The 22,993-nt window shown below is 45.7% G+C and overlaps 1 protein-coding gene and 1 long non-coding RNA gene across 6 annotated transcripts in view; one reads left to right on the top strand and one right to left on the bottom strand.

Moving 5' to 3' along the window:
• The window catches only part of MGAT4A (alpha-1,3-mannosyl-glycoprotein 4-beta-N-acetylglucosaminyltransferase A), a 133,285-nt gene extending 116,525 nt beyond the window's left edge, over positions 1-16,760 (bottom strand). For 2 of the 5 annotated variants that reach the window (XM_048858381.2, XM_048858362.2), the window contains exons 1-2: positions 16,291-16,759; positions 11,302-11,619 (exon numbers count right to left, since the gene is read on the bottom strand). In XM_048858381.2, coding sequence (XP_048714338.1) covers positions 11,302-11,392 — 91 coding nt within the window. In that variant the 5' untranslated portion in view covers positions 11,393-11,619; positions 16,291-16,759. Of the gene's footprint in view, positions 1-11,301; positions 11,620-15,702; positions 15,926-16,290 lie in introns of those variants that run through there. The other 3 variants (XM_075130644.1, XM_048858341.2, XM_048858352.2) reach the window with 3 other exon arrangements.
• LOC142072757 (uncharacterized) lies at positions 16,590-21,785 on the top strand. Its single transcript, XR_012669316.1, has 3 exons — positions 16,590-16,671; positions 20,513-20,607; positions 21,188-21,785. It is a non-coding gene; the product is annotated as an uncharacterized LOC142072757 (long non-coding RNA).
• Positions 21,786-22,993: the final 1,208 nt, after the last annotated feature.

The following is a 22,993-nucleotide window of genomic DNA, read 5'->3' as shown; positions in this document are numbered from 1 at the left end:
GCTTCATGAATCTGTTGAGGTTTCGCAGGTCTGAGCCCACCCTGGCCTTCGGGATTAGGAAATAGTGGGAACAGACCCCCTTGAATTCCAGAGGGTCTCTCTCTACCGCCCCAATTTGTAGGAGCATTTGCACCTCCTGCATGAGAAGTTGTTCATGGGAAGGGTCCCTGAACAGCGACGGGGAAGGTAGGAGGAAACAAACGGGATAGTCTCTCCAATTCTACCATTGTCACACCCCAGCCCCCCCCGCCCCAGGGGTCCCCTGTGGGAGACAGATCAGCATTGTATATGCATTGTATATTGTTAACACTGTTGCAGGCATTGCAGGGCAATTTGGGATGGGTCAAAGGTGTGAGTGGAAGATTCTTTTGCTTGGGGGCTGAGAGCTGCCTCACTGAACCGTGGCACTGGTTAGAGGAGGACTGAGAAGGTCTATTACTCCTGCCCCACTTCCTGCTATAGTCCTGTCTTGGGGGAGCAGGGTAGAAGTGAGGGGTAGGCTGCAGCTTAAAATGTTTCCTCTGGGGGGCTGATGTATGAAGCCCAAGGAACTTCAGTGTTGCCCGTGAGCCTTTAAGGCTATGGAGCTTAGAATCTGTTTGCACCAAGAAAAGCCCTGAGCCACTGAAAGGCAAGTCTTGAATTGTCTGCATAAACTTCATGCGGAAGTCCTGAAGCCTGAAGTCAATAGCCACTTCTCATAGCAATGGCTGTTGAGTACACAGAATCCAGGGAGACCTGAAAGGAGGTCCTCGCAATGACCTTGCCTTCCTCAAGAACAGCAGCAAACTCCGAATGAGAGTCAGCCAGAAGCAGTTCCTTGAATTTGGACAACGTGTTCCAGACGTTAAAGCTGTGGTGGCAGAGGACCACCTGTTCATTGACAATGTGAAGCTGGAGCCCCCCGGTAGAATACATCTTCCTATTGAAGAGATCCAACTTCTTTGCCTCCTTGGACTTGCAAGGGCAACTTTCCTTTTTGTTGGCAGCCGCCCCAACCAATGTGCCTGGCTGAGGGTGAGTGAAAAGGTACTCATAACCTTTTGAAAACACAAACTACTTCTTCACTCCTTTGGTTTGGAGGGGGGGGGGGGAGAGGTGGGCATTTGCCACAACACTTTAGTAGTGTTCTGAATGAGACACAAAGCTACCCTCGAGGGACCTTCAGGCACCAGAATATCAACCATGGGGTCTGTCCTGCTCTTCCTTCTGAGTAACTCCTGGTGGGCTCTGTTGTCCATGGCCAGCAGTGTGGTAGATGTGCCTGCCACTGCCTCATCCAGGGAGAATGAGGATGCCGCCTGCAGGGCCACTGGGTCCTCTCCCTCTGGCTCGCGGAGATCCCCCTGCATAGATGGGTTGTGTGGTGCCAGCTTCTGGACCCATGCCGGCCCCTGCTGCAGCCTGGGTACCCATCTCATGGCCTCGAGGAGGTGATGACGGAGGGCCCCGTGCCTCCTTTACAACCACATGAGCTGGACCCTTAGTGGTAGGCCAATGGGGTCCAGAAGGGCCATTGAGCTGGCACCTGCCACGACAGTGGCCACGGCATCATAGGCAATGGCTGCCCTTCATCCCGTCTGGAGTGGTGCCGAGAGCGCTGCTGGCTCCGCCTAGAGATGTACGACTCTACCTCTCAGTCCGATGAAGACTCTGACCTCAGTGGAGCAAGGCAGTGCCAGGGAGCAGTGCCACATCATTGCCGGCTTGCCTTTAGAAGGCACTCTTTGCTGCACCGGTGCAGGGGACTGCGCTGTCATCGCTATAAGGTCTCTGGCCACTCAAAGATGTCCAGAGTGGAGGGAAGGTCCAACTCCTCCAACTGACACTCCCACACTGAGGATTCCACAAGAACCAGACTCGACGGACCTCCCTACAAGGCTGGAATTGATGGTGCCGGCTGACCTAGAGCAGGGCATCCCAGCGCAGGATGCATCCTGCTAGCATCTCCTCGCTCTGCTGCTTTAGTGGGAGAGCAACCTGAGTCGGTCTTCTTGTGCAGCACCAGCAAATCGGAGCGGAGCCATGCACTCACACCAGAGGAAGTTTTCGGTGCTGGGGAGTGGTGGTGCTGAGGGTCTCTGGAGCCAGAGTCCTTTCTTGGCACCGCAGCCTCTCTTAGTGAGGCCAGTGCGCTCCGAAACTGAAGTGCTGGGCTTGGGGTCGGATATCAGCTGAGGATGAAAGGCTGACTCCATGAGAAGCAATTTTAGCCTAAAGTCTCTCTCCTTCTTAGCCCTTGGGTGGAAGCCTTTGCAGATTTTGCACTTCTCAGTCTGATGAGCTTCCCCCAAAACCACTGCAAGCAGGAGACATGAGAGTCTCCCTTTGGCATAGGCTTCAGACAGGACTCACATGGTTTGAACACCTAAGAACAAGGTATGCCCCCGGTCCCTGAGAAGGGGAGAACGTGGTGGTTGGGGGTAGAAATCACCAACTAAAACTTATCTTAACTATGAGTTAATGAAAACTAATCAATCCTAAGTTTAACTATTCACATATACAGCAAGAGAAAGTCCACTGGGGATCGTTTGCCATAGTAAAAGAAGAGAGCGGCTCCAATGACTATCACTAGCGGTAAGAAGGAACTGAAGAAGTGACACCTCGGCAGGGACCTATACACACACTGACATGAAGGCGTGACTCCAGGAGGCTCCACCGCTGACCCAACGGGTACCGCTAGGGAAAAAAACTTCGAACAACTGCACGTGGCATGAGCACACCTACTTTGAATTAACATTAGCAAGCACTCGGAGAAATATTACCTTTCAGTGACCTAGGGTTGTCAACTTTCTAATTGCTAAAAACTGAACACCCCTGCTTTGCCTCATCCCCTGAGGCCCCGCGCATCCCACCTCTTCCTCTAGGCTCCGCCTCCATTCACTCCATCCCCTTTCCCTCCATCGCTTGCTCTCTCCTCCACCCCCCTTTGCTCACTCACTCATTTTCACTGCAAGGCCTAAACAGGCACCAGAAGGCCAGGAGTTGCAACAGTTTGAATGTGGGAGATTGAATCACACATTCTAATACCCTTCACCTCACCAGGGAGGTATTTTAATCACTACTGCAAAATTAATTGCCCCCCAAAAGAGTCCCACCACTCTCAATGAGAGAGACTAAAGAGACTATTGCAGGAGCTTTGTTTTCCTTGCCTCACCCAACTGTCCTGGTAGGAGATCCAGTAGTGCTGCAGCCACTGACTGACTCCTTCCCTACCTGACAATGAACTGTATAGTAGGGGAAAAAGTTATGTTGCTCCATGTTTAATGACTAGTTAAACTGTTTAAATGTATGCTTTAACAGACAATATATGCAATGTGCACAAATTAATGTTATGGGAGTCTTAATGTTAATATTTCCACACACTTATGTTTAACCTTAATATTACATTGATGTTATTTTATTAATTCACTGTAGCTCTTTAATGTTAAGAAGATGAGGTTGCATAAAATGTAATTCACAACGCAGAAATGGACCCCTCCCTATTTTACCATCCTGCTAACCAACAGATTTTCTAGTGTTCTTCGTTTCAAGTTTTTTCATGTGTACTATGTCCCAGATTTGTCCCAAAGCAGGTTGAGAGGGAAGATGTTAGAATGTCACACACAGCGTGACCACCTGTCCTTTGTTCCATGCCCAATGTTCCATATAAATCAATAAATATTGTCTCATATACACCAATAATCATGAAAAGGATTGTACACTGTAATAAAATGTGTTATTTGTATATGAGTGTGTGTCACAAATAAAAAGTTGGGGAGGTGCCCTTAAAAATAAACTCTCTCCAAGTTGTCCTTTATTTGAAACATGAAGGGTCTGTATATGGGTGAGAGGGAGATTACCATAGCCAGGGAGTAGCTCTTCTGTTTCAGGAACATTCCCTGTTGCCAGGCCCCTTTTGTACTGCCCATGGTTTTGGCACCATCAGACCATATGACCCACTTACTTTTTGCAGACTCCAGCGGGTACCCACCAGTGCCAAGTGCAAGGCTTTGTGCACAGCGATATCTGGCTGCTGGGGTGGCTCCTGATATGCCCCACTGACTGGGTGGGTTGCAGTGGCCATTCCACTGGCAGAAGCCGGAGCAGCCCCAGTGCACTGACCCTGGATGAAGTGACAGAGATACACCCAAAACCACACTAACCTACATGCACCTCCTGTAGGGACTGGCCTGCACAGCCACCTAGACTAGCAGTTGCTGTGTCCTACTTGCTGGGAGAGGGTGTGGGTGGGTGTATCTACACATCACTTAAACCTGGCTACCCCCTGTCCACTGACTGGGGCTCGCTGTGGGGCTGTGTTTGTTCAGAACTTGAGGTTCAGCTAGAGACTCCCAACAGGAGAGGGACTCGGAGAGCCCAAATGTCTACACAATAATGTTACAGCCCCAGTCCGCTGAGCCAGGCCAGCAGGGCATCTAATTGCAGCACAGACAGCTCAGTGGGGCTAAAGTGGAGGCCTCTGGATAGGGACTACCAGGGAAGGGAGCCAAAAATTTGGAGCATCTCCATCTGACTCTTCCTCCCCAAGCAGCTGCTGGCCACTTGTGGGAAACAGAGCCACCTAACTGGGGCAACTCCTAGGAAGAGCAGGAGGGTGCTTGGGGCATGGGAGGAGGTTAAGGATGGGGGAGCAGGATCTGGGCTGGGGGGCAAGGTGGTATGGGAAGGGGTTTGGGGTGCAGGCGGGATACTGGCTCTGGGCTGGGGTCAGAAATGAGGGAAAATGAAATTAAAAATAACTAGAAATGACAGTACAATTAAGTGAAATGCAAAAAAAAACCAAATTAGAATTAATGGCAAAAATGCATTTTTCAAATTGAAAAATTGAATGTATTACAGGTAAAGAAGCTAGTTTAATACCTATGTAGCCTGATTCTCCACTGCCTTGTACACTGCGTAGTTATTTGTAAAATGCTGCCGAATCACAATGCAAGAATCAGGTCTGTGAATTTTAACCAGATAGTGTCCCTTTACAAAAGGTCGACAGGAGTAAAGTTAGTGAGGGCATCGCTCAGATTCTGACAGCCTATCCATAGAGCCATTGCAACACAAATATCAGCAGAGCCAACGACAATGTTGCATCCGGAACTTAAAAGTTTGTGGGGACAAGGAAATGAAATTTACGTTTTGATTTTTACATAGGAAGCAACCAACGTCGGGCAGAGCACATGCCCTGGGGATCAGTGACCACTTGACTGCCCCCCAGAAAGTGCCACACAACTAGCGGTGCACAGGAGCACCAAATTGTGCCTCTGAAGGCAAAATTTGCCAAAAACGCAACTCCCTCTGAAGTCCCATACCTGACTTCAGCCCTCAAGGCTCCAGGAGACTCTGGTGTCAGGCCCAGGTCACTTGTGCCCCGCAAAACCCAGTAGCAGCTGCGGGCTCCCCATGGGCACCCATGGGCCAGAGAGCGGCTGCAGTTGCTGCTCCCCAGGTGGCACAATGGCTCCACTGCCTGGCTGTCCCCAGCCACTTGGGGATGGTGGCACTGGGGTGCAGGCTCCTGGAGGGCATTCGGGCGCAGGAGAAGGATCCAAGCTAGAGCAGAGGTTTGGGACACAGGTGGGGTTTGGGGTGCTGGCTCCAGGTGGCTCTGTCTGGTGTGGTTCATGGGGGCTCTGGGAGGCTGCTGCTATTTAAGGTGGCCTCTTAAATAGCAGCCGCACTGGCATTACCCAGGAATGGAGGAAGCTGGATGCAGCTGCGGCACCCCACTTTCACACCCATCCCAGATTCCCAGCCCTAGAAGCTGCGGAGCCAGTGCTTGGGGTGGCACCTGCAGGCTGGGGCAGCACGTGGAGCCCCCCCCCCCCCCCCCCCAAGGCTGTCCCTCTGCCTAGGAGTGGGACATGGCAGGGCAGCCACCGCTGCTTCCCCAAAGCCAGGCACAGAACCTGCCTTAGCACCGCTGCCCCCAGAGCCTAATGAGGCCAACCGGACGCTGCCAGACCCCTTTTCGACCAGATGTTCCAGTCGAAAACTGGATACCTAGCAACCCTACAGTGATCTATGGCATGGCCTTCAACTTCTAATAATTTCTCACACTGTTCATTCAGAAAACCCAAAATCAAACATATGATAGTATTGATTAATTTAGGCATATTAAGTAGTGACAACACTATTACCTTAGACACCAGGATTTTGCATTCCATAGACAGTTTGTAAAAGATAACTATCTGATTATATTCATTTGGAACATTCCAAGCTTCCAAACTGTGCTGTGGTAGGATCTTATGAGGAAAGGGACTTGGACTGCCTATTAAGAATTTTGGAAAGTAAGTGTGAAATCAAAGTTGTACAAATCTTCCTGTGATACTACCAGAAGGTAATTTCCAAGATGCAGGACAGCTATGCAAACCAGCCTGGAAGGAGATGGTTAGTGTCCAGATGGCCTTTGTGGTCATAACAGCGAAGGACTTCAAAGTAGACTGAACAAGTCTATTCACTATACTATTTTGTTTCAGAGGAGAACCAACAAGCAGTTATTTTTTCCCCACAGATTCTTTCTATGAAAGTGTTTTCTTCTGCAGTAAGTGTACGTAGTGTTCCTGTTCCTATTCTTACACCTCTGTTGTTGGGTTTAATTTAGCCCATACATTTATTACTTTTACCAGCACTCAAAGCTATCTTTTTATCTCCCTTAAATTATGCCTGATTATTCACAGTTTATATGGGATTTAGGGCAAAAGCCATCTTTGTGCCTGATCCTGAACCTGTGTGCTACTATAATTTAAATGTTAGATATAAAAATTACCTAGGATAACACATTACTCTTTTACATTTAGTAATAGAGGGACCAGGGGAACCACTTTTGTCCTGAGAAATTTACAAAAAGATGAATATTTGCTGAGTGTAAAATTTAATTACTTTCAAGAGGAAACTCTGATCACTTGTTACAGTTTTGTCTAGAAGGCACCATCTGTGACACTCATGTTTCCCCTCTGAATAGGATTGACTAATATGTTCTGTGACTTTGGACATACAAAATGATGTACTTGCATTAAGATATTAACTGAAAACTTAAATGTTTGTGAGTGGCCCCAAATTCCTAGTCAGCAAGACTGGTCATATAGTAATACCACCTTTCTTTCAAAAATATCAAAACATTTTACAAAACGTTAATTAAGCTTCAAGCCACTTGAGGCCAAGGGAGGTCAAGAAGTGATTTGTCTAAAGTAACACTAGAAATTTGTGGCTAAGTAATGCACTCATCCTTTTGTGAATGCATTCCAACATCCCAACCACCATTTCCACTGAATTGCAGTCTACTGTTCAAACTCTTGAATGACTCGCTAGCACCAACAGAATAAAACCTTACATTAGGTTATTACCTAATGTGTGTATCTAATACTGTAATACTGTAACTGTAACTGTACAGACTGTAACTAATCAATGAAAATAATAAAAGGTGATTATTAATAAATTTGTTTTCCCCCCCCATTGTCTACCCAATGAGTTCCTTAAAATTACAAAAGACATCTGAAATTAGAGACAAGAGTTTTTTAGTTGAAGCACATAGTAATAAAAAAAATCTTTGGAATAGTAAACAAAACTATTTTTCTTATAGGAAAACCAAAGTGTAGATGTAATTGATGAAAAAGTGCCCGGTTTGTTTACGCAACAAACTCTTCTTTCAGTGTGATTGATAACCCACACATCATTAACATGGTTCAGTGACTAAGACCAGGATACAGTCCCCCCAACAGAGCAGATGTCTCAGGCAAATTGCTGGACAAAGTGTATGACAAAGAAATTGAGCAGCGTGCAAAAAGTCTAAAGGGTGAAATGGTTAACCTGAGACTTGATGAGTGGAGCAATGTCCACAATGATCCTGTTGTATGTGCTTGTGTGACAACAGAAGAAGGGAATGTCTTCCTTACAGAAACAATTGATATATCAGGAAATGCACACAGAGCAGAATGCTTACAAGTAGCAGCAGTAAAAACTATAACAAACTGTGGAAAAAAAATTCAAATGTCTAATACGCAGCTTGGTCATAGATAATGCTGCAAATGTATCCAAGATGAGAAGAATTTATTTAGAAGAGAGTACCAAGTTAATGTACAGTTCCAGTGCTCATTTGATGCACCTCCTAGCCAAAGACTTCAGTGTTCCAGAAATAAACGCTAATATTGTTGAAACTGCAAAATACTTCCGCAAGAACCACTTTGCAGCAGCTGCTCTGAAAAAAGCGGGAGGAATGAAGCCAACTCTCCCTCAAGACATGCAACGGAACTCAGTAATGGACTGTTTTGAGTACTGTATCAAGAACTGGCCAAATCCGACGATAGTTTGTGAACAAAATCGTGAAAAAAAGAGATGGCACAGCCAAAGTTCTCAACATTGGGCTTAAGAGAAATGTTGAACACATGCTGAGTACCTTGAAGCCTATTTCTGTAACCTTGAACAAAATGCAGGGAAATAGCTGTTTTATTGCTGACGCTGTTGAAATTTGGAAGGAACTGAGTGAGATCTTAAAGAGAGAAATATGCAATGACAGAGTTAAATTACAAGCTTTTTCCAGCTCATTTTCTTGCAAATATTCTCAATACTCGGTAGCAGGATCAAACCTTAACTGATGAAGAAGAGGAGCTGGCTATGACATGGACATCCAGCAATCATCCTTCCATAATGCCAACTATAATAAACTTCAGAGCTAAGGGTGAACCATTCAAGAAACAGGTTTGCTGAGGATGTTTTAAAGAAAGTTACACCAGTGAACTGGTGGAAGTCACTTTAGTACTTGGATTCAGAGACTGCTGAAGTGATAATCTCTCTCTTAACAGCAGTAGCTTCTTCTGCCGGTGTAGAAAGAATATTTTCTTTCTTTGGATTAATTCATTCCAAATTGAGAAATCGTTTGGGACCTGAAAGAGGAGGAAAGCTTGTTTTTCTTTTCCAGATTATGAACAAACAGGAAAATTGAAGGTGAAGACAACCGAGTTAGCTGCAGAAGCCAATATTTTAAAGTTTCTCATGTTGACCTGGCTGACACAGTTGACTTAATTTTTTTAAAATATTTCATTTAACTATTTTAGTTTAACACAATATTAACAAAAACAAACCTGATTTTAAAAAACTTGAATGTTTAGCTAAATTCAAAAATTCATATGCTTGTTTTGTTATAATATTATATGTTTGCTGTTGAAGAAAAAAATCCAGAATACATAATGTTGTTGTTGTTGTTTTAGTTAAATAAAACAATTTAAATGTCTGTCTGGTGATGTTCTCCTCCTAATACAGCATGGCAAGAAAATCCTCCAAATATTATTGATTAACCTGTTGAATTGGAGATAGTTCACCTCCCAACGACTTCATAAATATCTGCTTCAATTACCTTTAGTAAATGAAATAACCAAACAATCATTCATGTTCTGATATAGCTGTAAAACGAATCTGAAAAGTTTTCAAAATAAATCACTTTAAAAACGTATATCGTGTACCTTCTAAAAATGAAACCTACGTCTCTCTCTGAGTTGCAAAGAATATGTATTAAGGTTATAACAACCAACAAGAATGCACTTTTAAGTAGAAATCCATGATTAAATCAAATCTTCCTGACTAGTTATTTAAATCAAATCCACCCTGGCTAGAAGTCCACAGATATGTATCAAGGTATTTATAAACAAAGACATTGTCATCAGAATTTGCAGGAACAGCATATTGTAATATCTTTGTCCAAGTTATATAGCATGAAACTTTTATTAGAAAGGGTACATGTATTTTATAAGCCAAGATGCAAAATTCAGCATTTCTGGTACAGTATTAATATCCTTCTGTTTTCATTGTTTGTCAAATTTAGATTTCTATTGCCCAATTAAAACAAATTTACAGTATCATGACCTCAAGAATCCAGCCGTTTCATTGATGTTTATGTTCAGCAGCCAAGCCCATTGACCAACTGTTACAAAACAGATTAAAGGATACAGCATCTGTTTCTCCTACAAATGCCCAATGAAGACAAATTAGCCAACCTGCAACACAGCCCGTATGTTTCTTCCCAAAGGCTTTGTTTCTCTTTCTTCCCACAGATTTTTTTTTAAAGAAAGACTCTAGGTTGGCTCTCTCTGTAACAGATGGGATTCCTGGCAAGTCTTGGCTTGCTTTCCGGTAAGTCAATGCTTCAGTGGTGCAGGATCAGATCCCCAAAACAGCACTCTCTTAGCATAGGGGTTCCCAGCCTTTTTTTTTTTTTTAAACCATGCCCCACCTTAGTATTTTTTAAGTTTATTTTATTTTTAAAAACTTGGATCCCCCACCCATCCTTACAATGCGAGTAGACTGCCACCTAGTGTTCCACATGTATGCTCATGGACTACTAGGCAAATTACTGAAAATGCAAGTCAAATGGTGCTATAAAAACATCCCTACCTGTTTAGAAAGGGTCAGATAAGGGGCGCTGGAAGGATGGCAAAAGTAATAAGTGCCAAGTCACAATGCCACTCACTCAAATGTAACCTGGCTGTCCCTTCCCAAAATCTGAGAGAGAGGCATTGTGATCTGGTAATTGCCCACCCCATGGCACTTTTCTCTGAGACTCACTGTGCCGCCACCAACCCCCTGCTCCACCAGAAAGTTTGATGTGCTCACACCCCGCACTGAGAAAGTCTGTCTTAGCAGGGACAATTAGAGCATATTCATCATTTTGAAGTGACTTGAGATGACAGTAATACAATCCTCAAACATACATATCAGTTTTGTAAAAATCTAATATATAGAATTCACTAATTCCTTATTTAAATTACTAGAAAAGGAATATTTAATATAAACAGGTCAAACTGGAAATACTTTACATTTCCCCCAAAGGGCAAGTCAGAAGGGAGAAAAATCTCTCAAAAGATGTTGAGTTGCAGTTTGCCGTTTCAATCACCAAATCAATAGGAAAAAATAGAAAGTGGCACCAAAAAGTAATGTTTATATTCTCCAGCCTGGCCCACTGGGCAACTGTCACAGGAAAAATTAAAGAAGACCATCTGTTTCTCCTGCAAGTGTGCAATGCAGATACTGCCTAACATAGCCCTTTTCCATTACGGAAAAAAAAGTCTTGTTTATCTCCACAGAAATATGTTTTCAAACAAACACAATAGGCATCCCTCCAGGTTGATTTTCTGACTGCAAAAACAGATGCACATTACTCATCAAGGTAATACTCTTGAGCAGAAGTAGTCAACATTCAGTTTACAGCCTACTAGCATTAAGAAAAGCATTTTAAAAAAAACAGCATATGTTGCATCATTCACTTCTCCTTCACACATAGCTAGAGTTCAGTTTCTTTTCAGAAAATATTTGTCTTACCTTTACCATTTTGCCATGCAGTGTACCAGGACAAACTGAGAAAAGTGATGAAAACTAACACAGTGGCCACAGTTCCATTTCGGAGCCTCATCTCATTTCAACATCACACTTGTTTATACGGTACTTGCAATTTGGATTGATCAGTTGTACTGAAGTCAGTTTATTCCACCATTAGCGTCACTTGACCAACAAGAATGAGAGATGTAGATCTCTCGTTTCAAAAGCTCTGTAAAACCAGTCCAGCAGTTATGCCGCTTCAAACTGTTACTTGAGTCACTCATTAGCCTTCATAAAGCAAACTTCTTTATGCTTCTACTCCTGTTTACAAAGGGAACACAATTGATCAGTTAGAGGCACAAAACTATATCATAAGCAGTCTGTGTTGTGCAGGAGAGTGAGTGGTCCAGCAGCCTCCAACTTTCTTTTAACCACAGCTTTAGCTCTAGCATGGGTTACACCAAAGCCTCAGAGCTCCTTCAACCTACACCAGCTGGCAGCAGTCCACAAGGAATCATCTGAGAATACTACACTCTGCCCATGCCCCTACCTGTCTCCCCACCACTACCCTTCATACCAGGGTGTAGTGCAAGAGCTAGCTATGCTAGTACTGCCCAGTCAATAGCTCAATTTACTGGAAAATTCTAAGTATTCAGCCTTTTTGCACTACCTGAGCAGATCAAACGTCCCAAAACAGGCCAATGTCTGGTTTCTGGGATTTTTTTTTTTTTTTTAAAGTACCAGAGAAATCTGGAGGACTTTCCTCATACCAGACTACATAATTATGAAATGGCATAAACATGAAGCCTAAGTACCCGATATTGTTCTTTAAGATACTGCCAGATCTTCTATTTCAAATTCCATCTGACAGAAGTTTGTTACTCAGCTGGCGAGAATTTCTTTGGGTTTAAGTTTTCCAGTTCAGAATTGATAATTTATTTCTCATTCAAATAGGTCATCACTTAAGAGCAAAAGAAGAACTTTTATTACTACACTGGCACCTTAAGACTCCAATCAACTGGGGCCCCATTGTGTTAACAGCCATAAAAATACATAGTAACAGAACGACTCTTATGTAGAGAGCTTACAATTAAGACAAGATGCACCAAGAGTGTGTCACAAACAAATAGAGAGAAAGGGGTAACAGTTATAGGAGAACATGATTACGCAGACTAGCACTGCACACAACTTTCAGGTTACAAGTCTTTTCATAAATATTTTTTTATATCTTCTAAATCAGAAGCCTTCCCAATCTTTTTCACTTGGTAATTTACCATTAGTATAATCGCTGTAGTGACCCTTGAGGGAATTTAAAAACAGAGTCGGGCAGGTGCTTTACATATTAGTTTGCAGAGGGAATTCCACATGTAAGAAGCATCAAGAAGGTACTTGTGGGAGAAGTGGACAAATATGCGATAAAGGCTGACATTGAGAGAGCACTTGGGACAATGCCATATAAGAATAGATAAATAGGAAGGACAGAGTTGTGAAGGACTTTTAAGGTAGACAAGAAAATTGAATTTGATGTGAAGGGAGAGAGAGAGAGAAAAAAACCAGTAGGGAGATTCAGAGAGAGGACTGACACTGTTTGAATTTTAGCTCAGGAAAAATTATTTATCACCCTCATTTTGAATGTTCTAAGGGAGATGAGATGGACATAAGGAAGGCCAGAGAGTAGGTTGCAGTAGTTAAGTCAGAAGATGAAGGCCTAAATGAGAGTTAAAGTAGTGTGGACAGAGAGAAAAGATCTTGGAAGTGTTAAGGGAAAAAAGTAGTGAGATTTTTATATGGCCTAGATGTGTAGGATTGGAAAGAGGGAGGAACCTAAAATGACTCTCAGATGACAGGCCTAATTGACTAGGAGGTTAATGATGTCAACAATGCTGACAGTAACAGCATTATGTTGATTTTAGAGAGCTATTATGATGTTCTGCAATAACATCTAGAGGTCCCAATCAAAACTGGGATCCCACTGTTCTTTGCAAACACATAAGACGACAGTCATTGCCCAAAGACAAGGAATGATATATGAATGTCTCAAACAGCAGCAGAAAGGGGAAGGAAGAAAGTACAAGCCACAGTAATATGTGCAAAACTAGATGTTTCCAAAATGAAGTAAGTAGTATTGTGGATAGTTGGTTTTGCTCTTATGCTATTCTTCTCTCCCCCAGGCCCCACTTTTTTCCACCCATAACCTAGTTATTATTTAGGGGTACAGTAACTCCTCACTTAACGTTGTCACCTCACTGATCTATTAGAGAACACGCTCGTTTAAAGTTGCACAATGCTCCCTTATAACATTGTTTGGCAGCCGCCTGCTTTGTCCACTGCTTGCAGAAAGAGCAGCCGGTTGGAGCTAGGTGGTGAGGGCTTGGAACCAGGGTGGACCGGCAGCCCCCCAAGTTCCCTGTGCGGCAGCCACCCACCAGGCTATCAATTGCCAGGCAGTTCAGGTGTCCCTCCCCCCACTGCCGTGTGCTGCTCCTGCCCTCTGCCTTGGAGCTGCTTCCAGGAGCCTCCTGCTTGCTGTGCACAGCAGGGGGGAAAGAGGAGTGCTAATGTCAGGGTGCCCCCTACTCAAGTACCCCATCTCCACAGAGCGCGGGGGGGAAGAGACACAACAGGGTTCAAGACGGAGGGAGCTTGCTGGCAGCAGCTGCTGTCTCAACCTACTGATCTACATAAAAGGGCAGTGTACTTATAGTGGGGTCAGTGTACTTAAAGGGGCAATGCGCGTCTCTCTCTCTCACACAGTGCATGTGTGTCTCCTCCCTCCATTTGTGCTGCCTTGTAGAGTGTGAGGCTACATTAACAACTTGTTAACCCTTGGGGGGTCAGCTGACTGTTGCTAGTTCATCATTTAGCAGTAAAACATTCCCTAGGAAATATCCCACCCTCTGACTCCACCACCTCAACCAAGCTTCACAATCCTCATTGCTATGTACAGTATTAAACTGTTTGTTTAAAACTTATACTATATATATATATATATATATATATATATATATATAAAATAAATAAATAAAAGTCTTTTGTCTGGTGAAAAAAATTCCCCTGGAACCTAACTATCCCATTTACATTAATTCCTATGGGGAAATTGGATTCGCTTAACATTGTTTCGCTTAAAGCAGCATTTTTCAGAAACATAACTACAACGTTAAGCAAGGCGTAACTGAACTACACTGCATCAGAGACTGCACATTCTAAGACCTTATCAATACTAGAAAGGTTGCACCAATTTAACTAAAATTTTAAATTGATCTAGTTAACCCAGTGCATGCTCCAATGTTGATGTACTTAACCATTTAACCCTCAAACATCTATTCCATTTGCTTAAATTACTGATTATCATAAAGTAATTTAGCAAACTAAGCTGATCTAAATGAGGGGTCAGCCAGTTGAAGTATATTTATATTATATGGTTTCTACCAATTTATCTAGATGTATTTAGTTAAACTTGTAAAACTTCTCCAGTATAGAGATGGCCTAGGCTTCCCCACTATGGACGATGTGACTAAAGGCCTGACCTTGCAAGACGCTTAAGGCAATGGCAGTTGAGAGCCCTCAACATCTCTCAGGAGGTGCTCCCTAGCTTACTGAATCAAACAATTGGCTAATGTCTATATGCTTCCAGACTTCTGGTCTATAGACATGAGGTAGTTTCAAATGTGTGCCAAAACCTGATATGCGTTAAAGCCCCAAACCTGCAGTCCAACTATGCATAAGTCTCTGTAGGATCAGGACCTAAAGTACCTTGTGGTTCTGAGGAAACCTTAACACACATTGGAGCACAAATGCCTAGAAAATGAAATTCACAATAGCAAAAAACCCAACAACAAAACCTTAAAAAGCTCTTTTGTATAATATACAAAAAGAAAACTTATAAAGAGAAAAATAAATGGGTACATTCTCATTACAGCCATTTTTAAACCTTTCCTTTCATTAGAACATTTTACTGTATTTAGGGTTGGGAGAATGAGTGTAAGCACAGGACTGGGAACGAAAACCGAATTAGTTCTTATCTCAGTCGACACTGGCTATCACTGTTGCTTACAAGCAGGAAACCTCGTTGCTACAGTTTCCTCCTCCTCTGTAAAAATGAGGGCACTAGTACCGGATGGCTGTGAGGATCCAAGGTAAAATCTGTAAGTCACTCTGAAGAAAGTCTCACGTGTACCACGCTCAATAATATAAATACTTTTATCACTGAGCATTAGTAGAGTGCACAAGACTGATAAATAATGTAACCATCATAACAACCTTAGCAAAAACGAAAAGCAATTCAGGGATGATCAAAGGCCAGACCACCCTGTTGTGCTGGGGTTTTGCAGCACACAGGCTTGGCAGGACCAACCACCGTGTCTAATTCCTAGAACACAAGACAAATTAAGGCTGGATTTTTACCCTTGCTCCCTTCAACGGTCTTGCTCGCATCCGTTTACTGATGTAGCTTCTCTCTCTCACCATCACCCCTTAGTTTTCTTTACAGCTACATCCCTTTACCCTGGTGTCCCACAGCGCCGGGGGGAGAAGCGGAGCTCGCGGACCGGCCAACCGCCCCCACGCGTCCCGGGCTGCGCGGGTGCCGACCGGGCAGCTTCGGCAGCGGCGATAAATAACCGTCGCCTCCGTCCGTGGGGAGGGGCAGCCCCCGCGGGGAGGAGCCTCCAAGGATACGGTCCCTGCTCCGGGGCGCCCAGCATTTCCCCCCACCGCCAGGGCGGGGGAGCCGGGCTGGGGCACTGGCCGGGGAGACCCGGCTTGGGACCCCCCCAACACGCAGCGGGGCGCGGCCCCTGAGGCCGGACGGGCGCTCGAGGGACAGCCGAGGAGGGGGGGGTCCCAGCCCCCGAGGCAACGGCACGGGATGGGCTGGGTCCGCCGGCGGCTCAGCCCAGGGGTACCAGCCCGGAGCCCCCGCAGCGAGGCCCCCACCTGCCCTCCGCCAGGCCCCGGGCTGAGGAAGGGGCGTGTCCCGGCCGCCACGCTCACCTGGGTCCGGGCCACCTGGGCTCTCGCGCGCGGGGGGTGAACCGCCGCTGCTCGCGCTTCCTCGCCGGCAGGGGCTGAGGCGGCGCCTAAAGGCCCGCGAGCTCCTCAGCCCGCACCGCCCCCGCCCACCCTGTCGAGCAGCGGCCGCCGCTCCATCCGCCAGCTACTCGGAGAGCCCGCCCACTGCAGCTCGCCTGGCTGCCCATTGGCCAAATGGTCCTCCGCGGCAGGCCAACCGCCAACTTGCCGAGAGGCGCCCTCTCATTGGCTCAGGCTCCTGTCAATCTCGCTTCTGGAGACAATATCTCTCGTGGACGCTGTCTCTCGTGCGCCTGAGCTGGTGTGGTGCAGTGTCTGGGGGGTGGTGGGACCATCGTGCAGGTGGGTGGGGTCCGTGCGCCGCCTCTAGCAGGGTACAGCTGCCCCCAACTGCCGTCCAATTCCGGCTCTGTTCACAGCGGGCTCTCTCCGCTTGTGGCAGCCTCAGGGCGTCTCTCGTTCGTGTGCGGGCGGGCGGGCGTGACGAAACTCGCTCTTGGGTGGTGCTCACACAGATGCCTGGCGCTCTGTGGGGGTGTCGCTCCTGGGCTAACTGGGGCCCTGTCTGCTCCTGCAATCAGATATTGCGGATCTCAAGAGACGTTTAAAAAAAAAGGGGGGGGGGGTTGCTGTCTCTACAGAAGTGGGTTTTTTTCAGCTCCCAAAACCAGAAAAACCTCCCCCACTTGAGCTAAAGAACAACACTTTTGCTTCACACTAGTGTATAGCGTGAGAGTATTTCAGGTTCCCCAAAAGAGGGCACTGCTGGGGGGGGGGGCAGTGTCACTCCCTATCACAGTGGTAGGGTAGCTAGGGCAAGCCCAGGATGTAGCAACAGCCCTCAGACAGTGCCTCCCTGTAGGGCCCGCGCTCCCCCGTGCAAGGAGCTGTGGTGTGGGTTGGTAGGATCCAGCAGTTGTGGCTTGCAGGGAGGGACCCATGGGGAAGTGCATCAATGCAGGCTCTTTCTGAGCTGCAGCTTGTCTGCTCTGCAAAAACCTGGGACATTTCTTGTTATTTCAAAAATTTACCTGGACAGAGAAAAGAAGCTCATAAAAGAGGCTATGTCCAGGAAATCCAGACCTATGGTAACCATAAGTATGTAGGCCCTATAGCCCCTGCATCATTCCTATTGTTAGAGAGGGATTTTTGAAATCAAACATAGGCTAAGAGACAGGGAAGAGCAGGCTAAGGCCTTGTCTGCACATAAAAGTTCTGTCACTTTATACCGGGTCCCCCAAAAGTTGTATCACTCTAACTGTATCATTATAGTTAGAGTGGTATAACACCTCTATTGTGAGTACCATTACACTAGTACAAAAGTGGTTATACCACTACAGTTTATTCCGAGATAGGAAGTTACGTACAGTATGGCTTCACATTATGGATACCAGAAGATCAGCAAATCAATGTCTGAGAGCCTTTTGTTGTACTAGTCCATAACACGTAACTGCAGCACTGTGTGAAAGTTGTCATCTTGCCCCCAACTGTACTGGCATAAGTAGGGCCCTACCAAATTCGCGGCCATGAAAAATGCATCACAGACGGTGAAATCTGGTCTTTCGTGTGCTTTTACCCCATACAATACAGATTTCACAAGGGGGAGACCAGTGTTTCTCAAATTGGGGGTCCTGACCTAAAAGGGAGTTGCAGGGGGGTCACAAGGTTATTCTAGGAGGTCACAGTATTGCCACCCTTACTTCTGTGCTGCCTTCAGAGCTGGAGAGTGGTGGCTGTTGGCTGGGCACCCAACCCTGAAGGCAGTGCAGAAGTAAGGGTGGCAATACCATACCATGCCATCCTTACTTCAGTGCTGCTGCTGGCAGCAGCTCTACCTTCAGATACTTTACAAACACACTCCAATAGTCAGGTAATACCCAGATGAGCACAAACCTCAATTGCATTTAGTGGTTCCTCAGGAGTCCTTGCCCCACACCCAAGATCCTTTATTCTCAAAGAGCCACTTCCACCTTCTGTACGTGCAGGAGATGCTACAATCCACTTAACCCTTTCCCAGTAGAATCAAACCTGCTACAAGTGTGAGATGTTTCGGACAAACACTGCCAACCTATTATACATACATACTGTTACACAAAAACCTGAAATGTAGATACAGCTTTGAAGTAATGAAAATTAACTAAGCACAGTTGACAGCTATCTCTGTTCCTCCCCAGTATCAAAATACTGTGTTTTACAACAAGCTGAATAAGGTCCATGGTAATTTACTCAGTATGTCTGACTGTCACATTTTTTATCCTTTAACTCAATCATCAGATATCAGCCTGCCATTGTTTCATTGCACCTGTCCCAAAAGATTTGCAGACTGTGAAAGCATGCTTGTATGCTATCATCAAAATCAAACAGCATCATCAAAATTAGCATGGATAGCAACCCTCCAGACTTATGACTGTAAGCCTGCCATATGGTTCTAGTTAACAATATCCAATCCTTTTCCCTCTCCAAGTGTCACACAGTAACTCTTTTGTGTGATAGTCTCTTGTCGTCTGTCCAGCTTAGGCCAGGTCAGTGCTAGAAACTTTAGCTAGTTTAGTAATGTCAGTTAGGGGTGTGATTTTCTTTACAACATTTCTATTCTGGCAAAAGCTTTAGTGTAGGTGCAGGTATACTCACATAAAAGTGATTTTTCCAGTGTAGCTTATTTCACTTAGGAAACCAGTATAAACTGTATTAAAAGCCATTTTACATGGCAATTGTTTCATAAGGACACTTTGTCTTCATTCAGTAAGGCCAAATTTCATTAGGAAGGTTTGCTGGTATAGCTATGCCACTATAGGTACACTTCGACATTCTCTCTTTAACTATAAACTTCCACCCTCAATAGAGTAACTAAAAATAGAGCTTTCCACAATATCCAGCTTTTCCCCCTTGGGTTAGTTGCATGAGAAGAAAGGCAAAATAGAGAACAGAAAAAATTCAGAGTAAGGACACCAACCATCAACCTGCCACAATCCAACAGTAAGCAAACATCTACAGGCCTGTTTTACCGTTTGAAAAGTAGAAAATTGCACAGCTCAGGACAGTTGTGCAGGTGGATCTAAAATAAAAGAAATTCGGGCTCTTTGACAGAAGCTTCGTAATAGTAATTGTTTCTGGTAAGAGTGGCAGTACACTTGGAAACTGAACAGTGTCTCACACCTGTAATTCCTCAACAAATCTTTTCTTTCTTCTTGATAGTCCTATGTATTCTCCTATAAGCAACTGAAGTTTTGAAATATAGTTCATAGGTCTACAATGTTTTAATTTGAAAATGTAATTGAAATAAATTAACTCTTCCAGTAAAACAGGTTCATTTTTAAAATCAGAGCTTGAAGAGAAATCACTATAAAATGAAGAAGCCTTGGTCTACACTAGGAGTTGAGGTCAAATTTAGCAGCGTTAAATCGATTTAACCCTGCACCTGTCCACAAGACGAAGCCCTTTTTTCGACTTAAAGGCTTCTTAAAATCGATTTCCTTACTCCACCCCTGACAAGGGGATTAGCACTAAAATCGGCCTTGCTGGGTTGAATTTGGGGTACTGTGGACGCAATTAGACGGTATTGGCCTCCGGGAGCTATCCCAGAGTGCTCCATTGTGACCGCTCTGGACAGCACTCTCAATTCAGATGCACTGGCCAGGTAGACAGGAAAAGGCCCGCAAACTTTTGAATTTCAATTTCCTGTTTGGCCAGCGTGGCAAGCTGCAGGTGACCATGCAGAGCTCATCAGCAGAGGTGACCATGACGGAGTCCCACAATCGCAAAAGAGCTCCAGCATGGATCGAACGGGAGGTACGGGATCTGATCGCTGTACGGGGAGAGGAATCCGTGCTATTAGAACTATGTTCCAGTTTTCGAAATGCCAAAACATTTGTCAAAATCTCCCAGGGCATGAAGGACAGAGGCCATAACAGGGACCCGAAGCAGTGCTGCGTGAAATTTAAGGAGCTGAGGCAAGCCTACCAGAAAACCAGAGAGGCAAATGCCCACTCCGGGTCAGAGCCCAAGACATGCCGCTTCTATGATGAGCTGCATGCCATTTTAGGCTACCCCAGCCGTGTTGTTTGACTCCTTCAATGGAGATGGAGGCAACACGGAAGCAGGTTTTGGGGACGAGGAAGATGAGGAGGAGGAGGTTGTAGATAGCTCACAGCAAGCAAGCGGAGAAACCGCTTTTTCCCGACAGCAAGGAACTGTTTCTCACCCTGGACCTGGAGCCAGTACCCCCCGAACCCACCCAAGGCTGCCTCCCGGACCTGCCAGGAGAAGAAGGGACCTCTGGTGAGTGTACCTTTTAAAATACTATACATAGTTTAAAAGCGAGCATGTTTAATGATTAATTTGCCCTGGCATTCGCGGCTCTCCTGGATGTACTCCCAAAGCCTTTGCAAAAGGTTTCTGGGGAGGGCAGACTTATTCCGTCCACCATGGTAGGACACTTTACCACACCAGACCAGTAGCACATACTCGGGAATCATTATAGAACAAAGCATTGCAGTGTATGTTTGCTGGCGTTCAAACAACATCCATTCTTTATCTCTCTGTGTTATCCTCAGGAGAACCATATCATTCATGGTCACCTCGTTGAAATAGGGTGCTTTTCTTAAGGGGACATTCAGAGGTGCCCATTCCTGCTAGGCTGTTTGCCTGTAGCTGAACAGAAATGTTCCCTGCTGTTAGCCATGGGGAGGGGGTGGGGCTAGCCACACGGTGGGGGGAGGCAAAATGCGACCTTGGAACGAAAGCACATGTGCTATGTATGTAATGTTAACGGCAAGGTTTATTGTGAAAGAGTGTACCCATTGTTCTATAAAGTGTGTCTTTTTAAATACCACTGTCCCTTTTTTTTTTCCTCCACCAGCTGCATGTGTTTCAAGGATCACAGGATCTTCTCCTTCCCAGAGGCTAGCGAAGATTAGAAGACGAAAAAAATGCACTCGCAATGAAATGTTCTCTGAGCTCATGCTGTCCTCCCACACTGACATAGCACAGATGAATGCGTGGAGGCAGACAATGTCAGAGTGCAGGAAAGCACAAAATGACCGGGAGGAGAGGTGGCGGGCTGAAGAGAGGGCTGAAGCTGACAGGTGGCGGCAGCGTGATGAGAGGAGGCAGGATTCAATGCTGAGGCTGCTAAAGGATCAAACTAATATGCTCCAGCGTATGGTTGAGCTGCAGGAAAGACAGCAGGAGCACAGACCGCCGCCACAGCCCCTGTGTAACCAACTGCCCTCCTCCCCAAGTTCCATAGCCTCCTCACCAAGACGCCCGAGAATGCGGTAGGGGGGGCCTCTGGCCACCCAGACACCTCACCCCAGAGGATTGCCCAAGGAACAGAAGGCTGGCATTCAATAAGTTTTAAAGTTTTAAACTTTTAAAGTGCTGTGTGGCCTTGTCCTTCCCTCCTCCACCACCCCTCCTGGGCTACCTTGGTAGTTATCCCCCTATTTGTGTGATGAATTAATAAAGAATGCATGAATGTGAAGCAACAATGACTTTATTGCCTCTGCAAGCAGTGATTGAAGGGAGGAGGGGAGGGTGGTTAGCTTACAGGGAAGTAGAGTGAACCAAGGGGCGGGGGCTTTCATCAAGGAGAAATAAACCGAACTTTCACACTGTAGCCTGGCAAGTCATGAAACTGTTTTTCAAAGCTTCTCTGATGCGCACCGCGCCCTCCTGTGCTCTTCTAACCGCCCTGGTGTCTGGCTGTGCGTAACCAGCAGCCAGGCAATTTGCCTCAACCTCCCACCCCTCCATAAACGTCTCCTCCTTGCTCTCATAGATATTGTGGAGCGCACAGCAAGCAGTAATAACAGTGTGAATATTGGTTTCACTGAGGTCTAACGGAGTCAGTAAACTGCACCAACACGCTTTTAAACGTCCAAATGCACATTCTTCCACCATTCTGCACTTGCTCAGCCTGTAGTTGAACAGCTCCTGACTACTGTCCAGGCTGCCTGTGTATGGCTTCATGAGCCATGGCATTAAGGGGTAGGCTGGGTCCCCAAGGATAACTATAGGCATTTCAACATCCCCAACGGTTATTTTCTGGGCTGGGAATAAAGTCCCTTCCTGCAGCTTTTGAAACAGACCAGAGTTCCTGAAGATGCGAGCGTCATGTAACTTTCCCGGCCATCCCGGGATGTTGATGTTGGTGAAACGTCCCTTGTGATCCACCAGTGCTTGCTGCACTATTGAAAAGTACCCCTTGTGGTTTATGTACTCGCCGGCTTGGTGCTCTGGTGCCAAGATAGGAATATGGGTTCCATCTATGGCCCCACCACAGTTAGGGAATCCCATTGCAGCAAAGCCATCCACTATGACCTGCACATTTCCCAGGGTCACTACCCTTGATATCAGCAGATCTTTGATTGCGTTGGCGACTTGCATCACAGCAGCCCCCACAGTAGATTTGCCCACTCCAAATTGATTCCCAACTGACCGGTAGCTGTCTGGCGTTGCAAACTTCCACGGGGCTATTGCCACTCGCTTCTCAACTGTGAGGTCTGCTCTCATCTTGGTATTCTTGTGCCTCAGGGCAGGGGAAAGCAAATCACAAAGTTCCATGAAAGTGCCCTTACGCATGCAAAAGTTTCGCAGCCACTGGGAATCATCCCAGACCTGCAACACTATGCGATCCCACCAGTCTGTGCTTGTTTCCCGAGCC

The sequence above is a fragment of the Caretta caretta genome, chromosome 1 (assembly GCF_965140235.1).
Source record: "Caretta caretta isolate rCarCar2 chromosome 1, rCarCar1.hap1, whole genome shotgun sequence".
NCBI classification, from domain to species: domain Eukaryota; kingdom Metazoa; phylum Chordata; order Testudines; family Cheloniidae; genus Caretta; species Caretta caretta.
The sequence above is the reverse complement of the archived record's forward strand: the minus strand, read 5'-3'. Positions and strand labels throughout refer to the sequence as shown.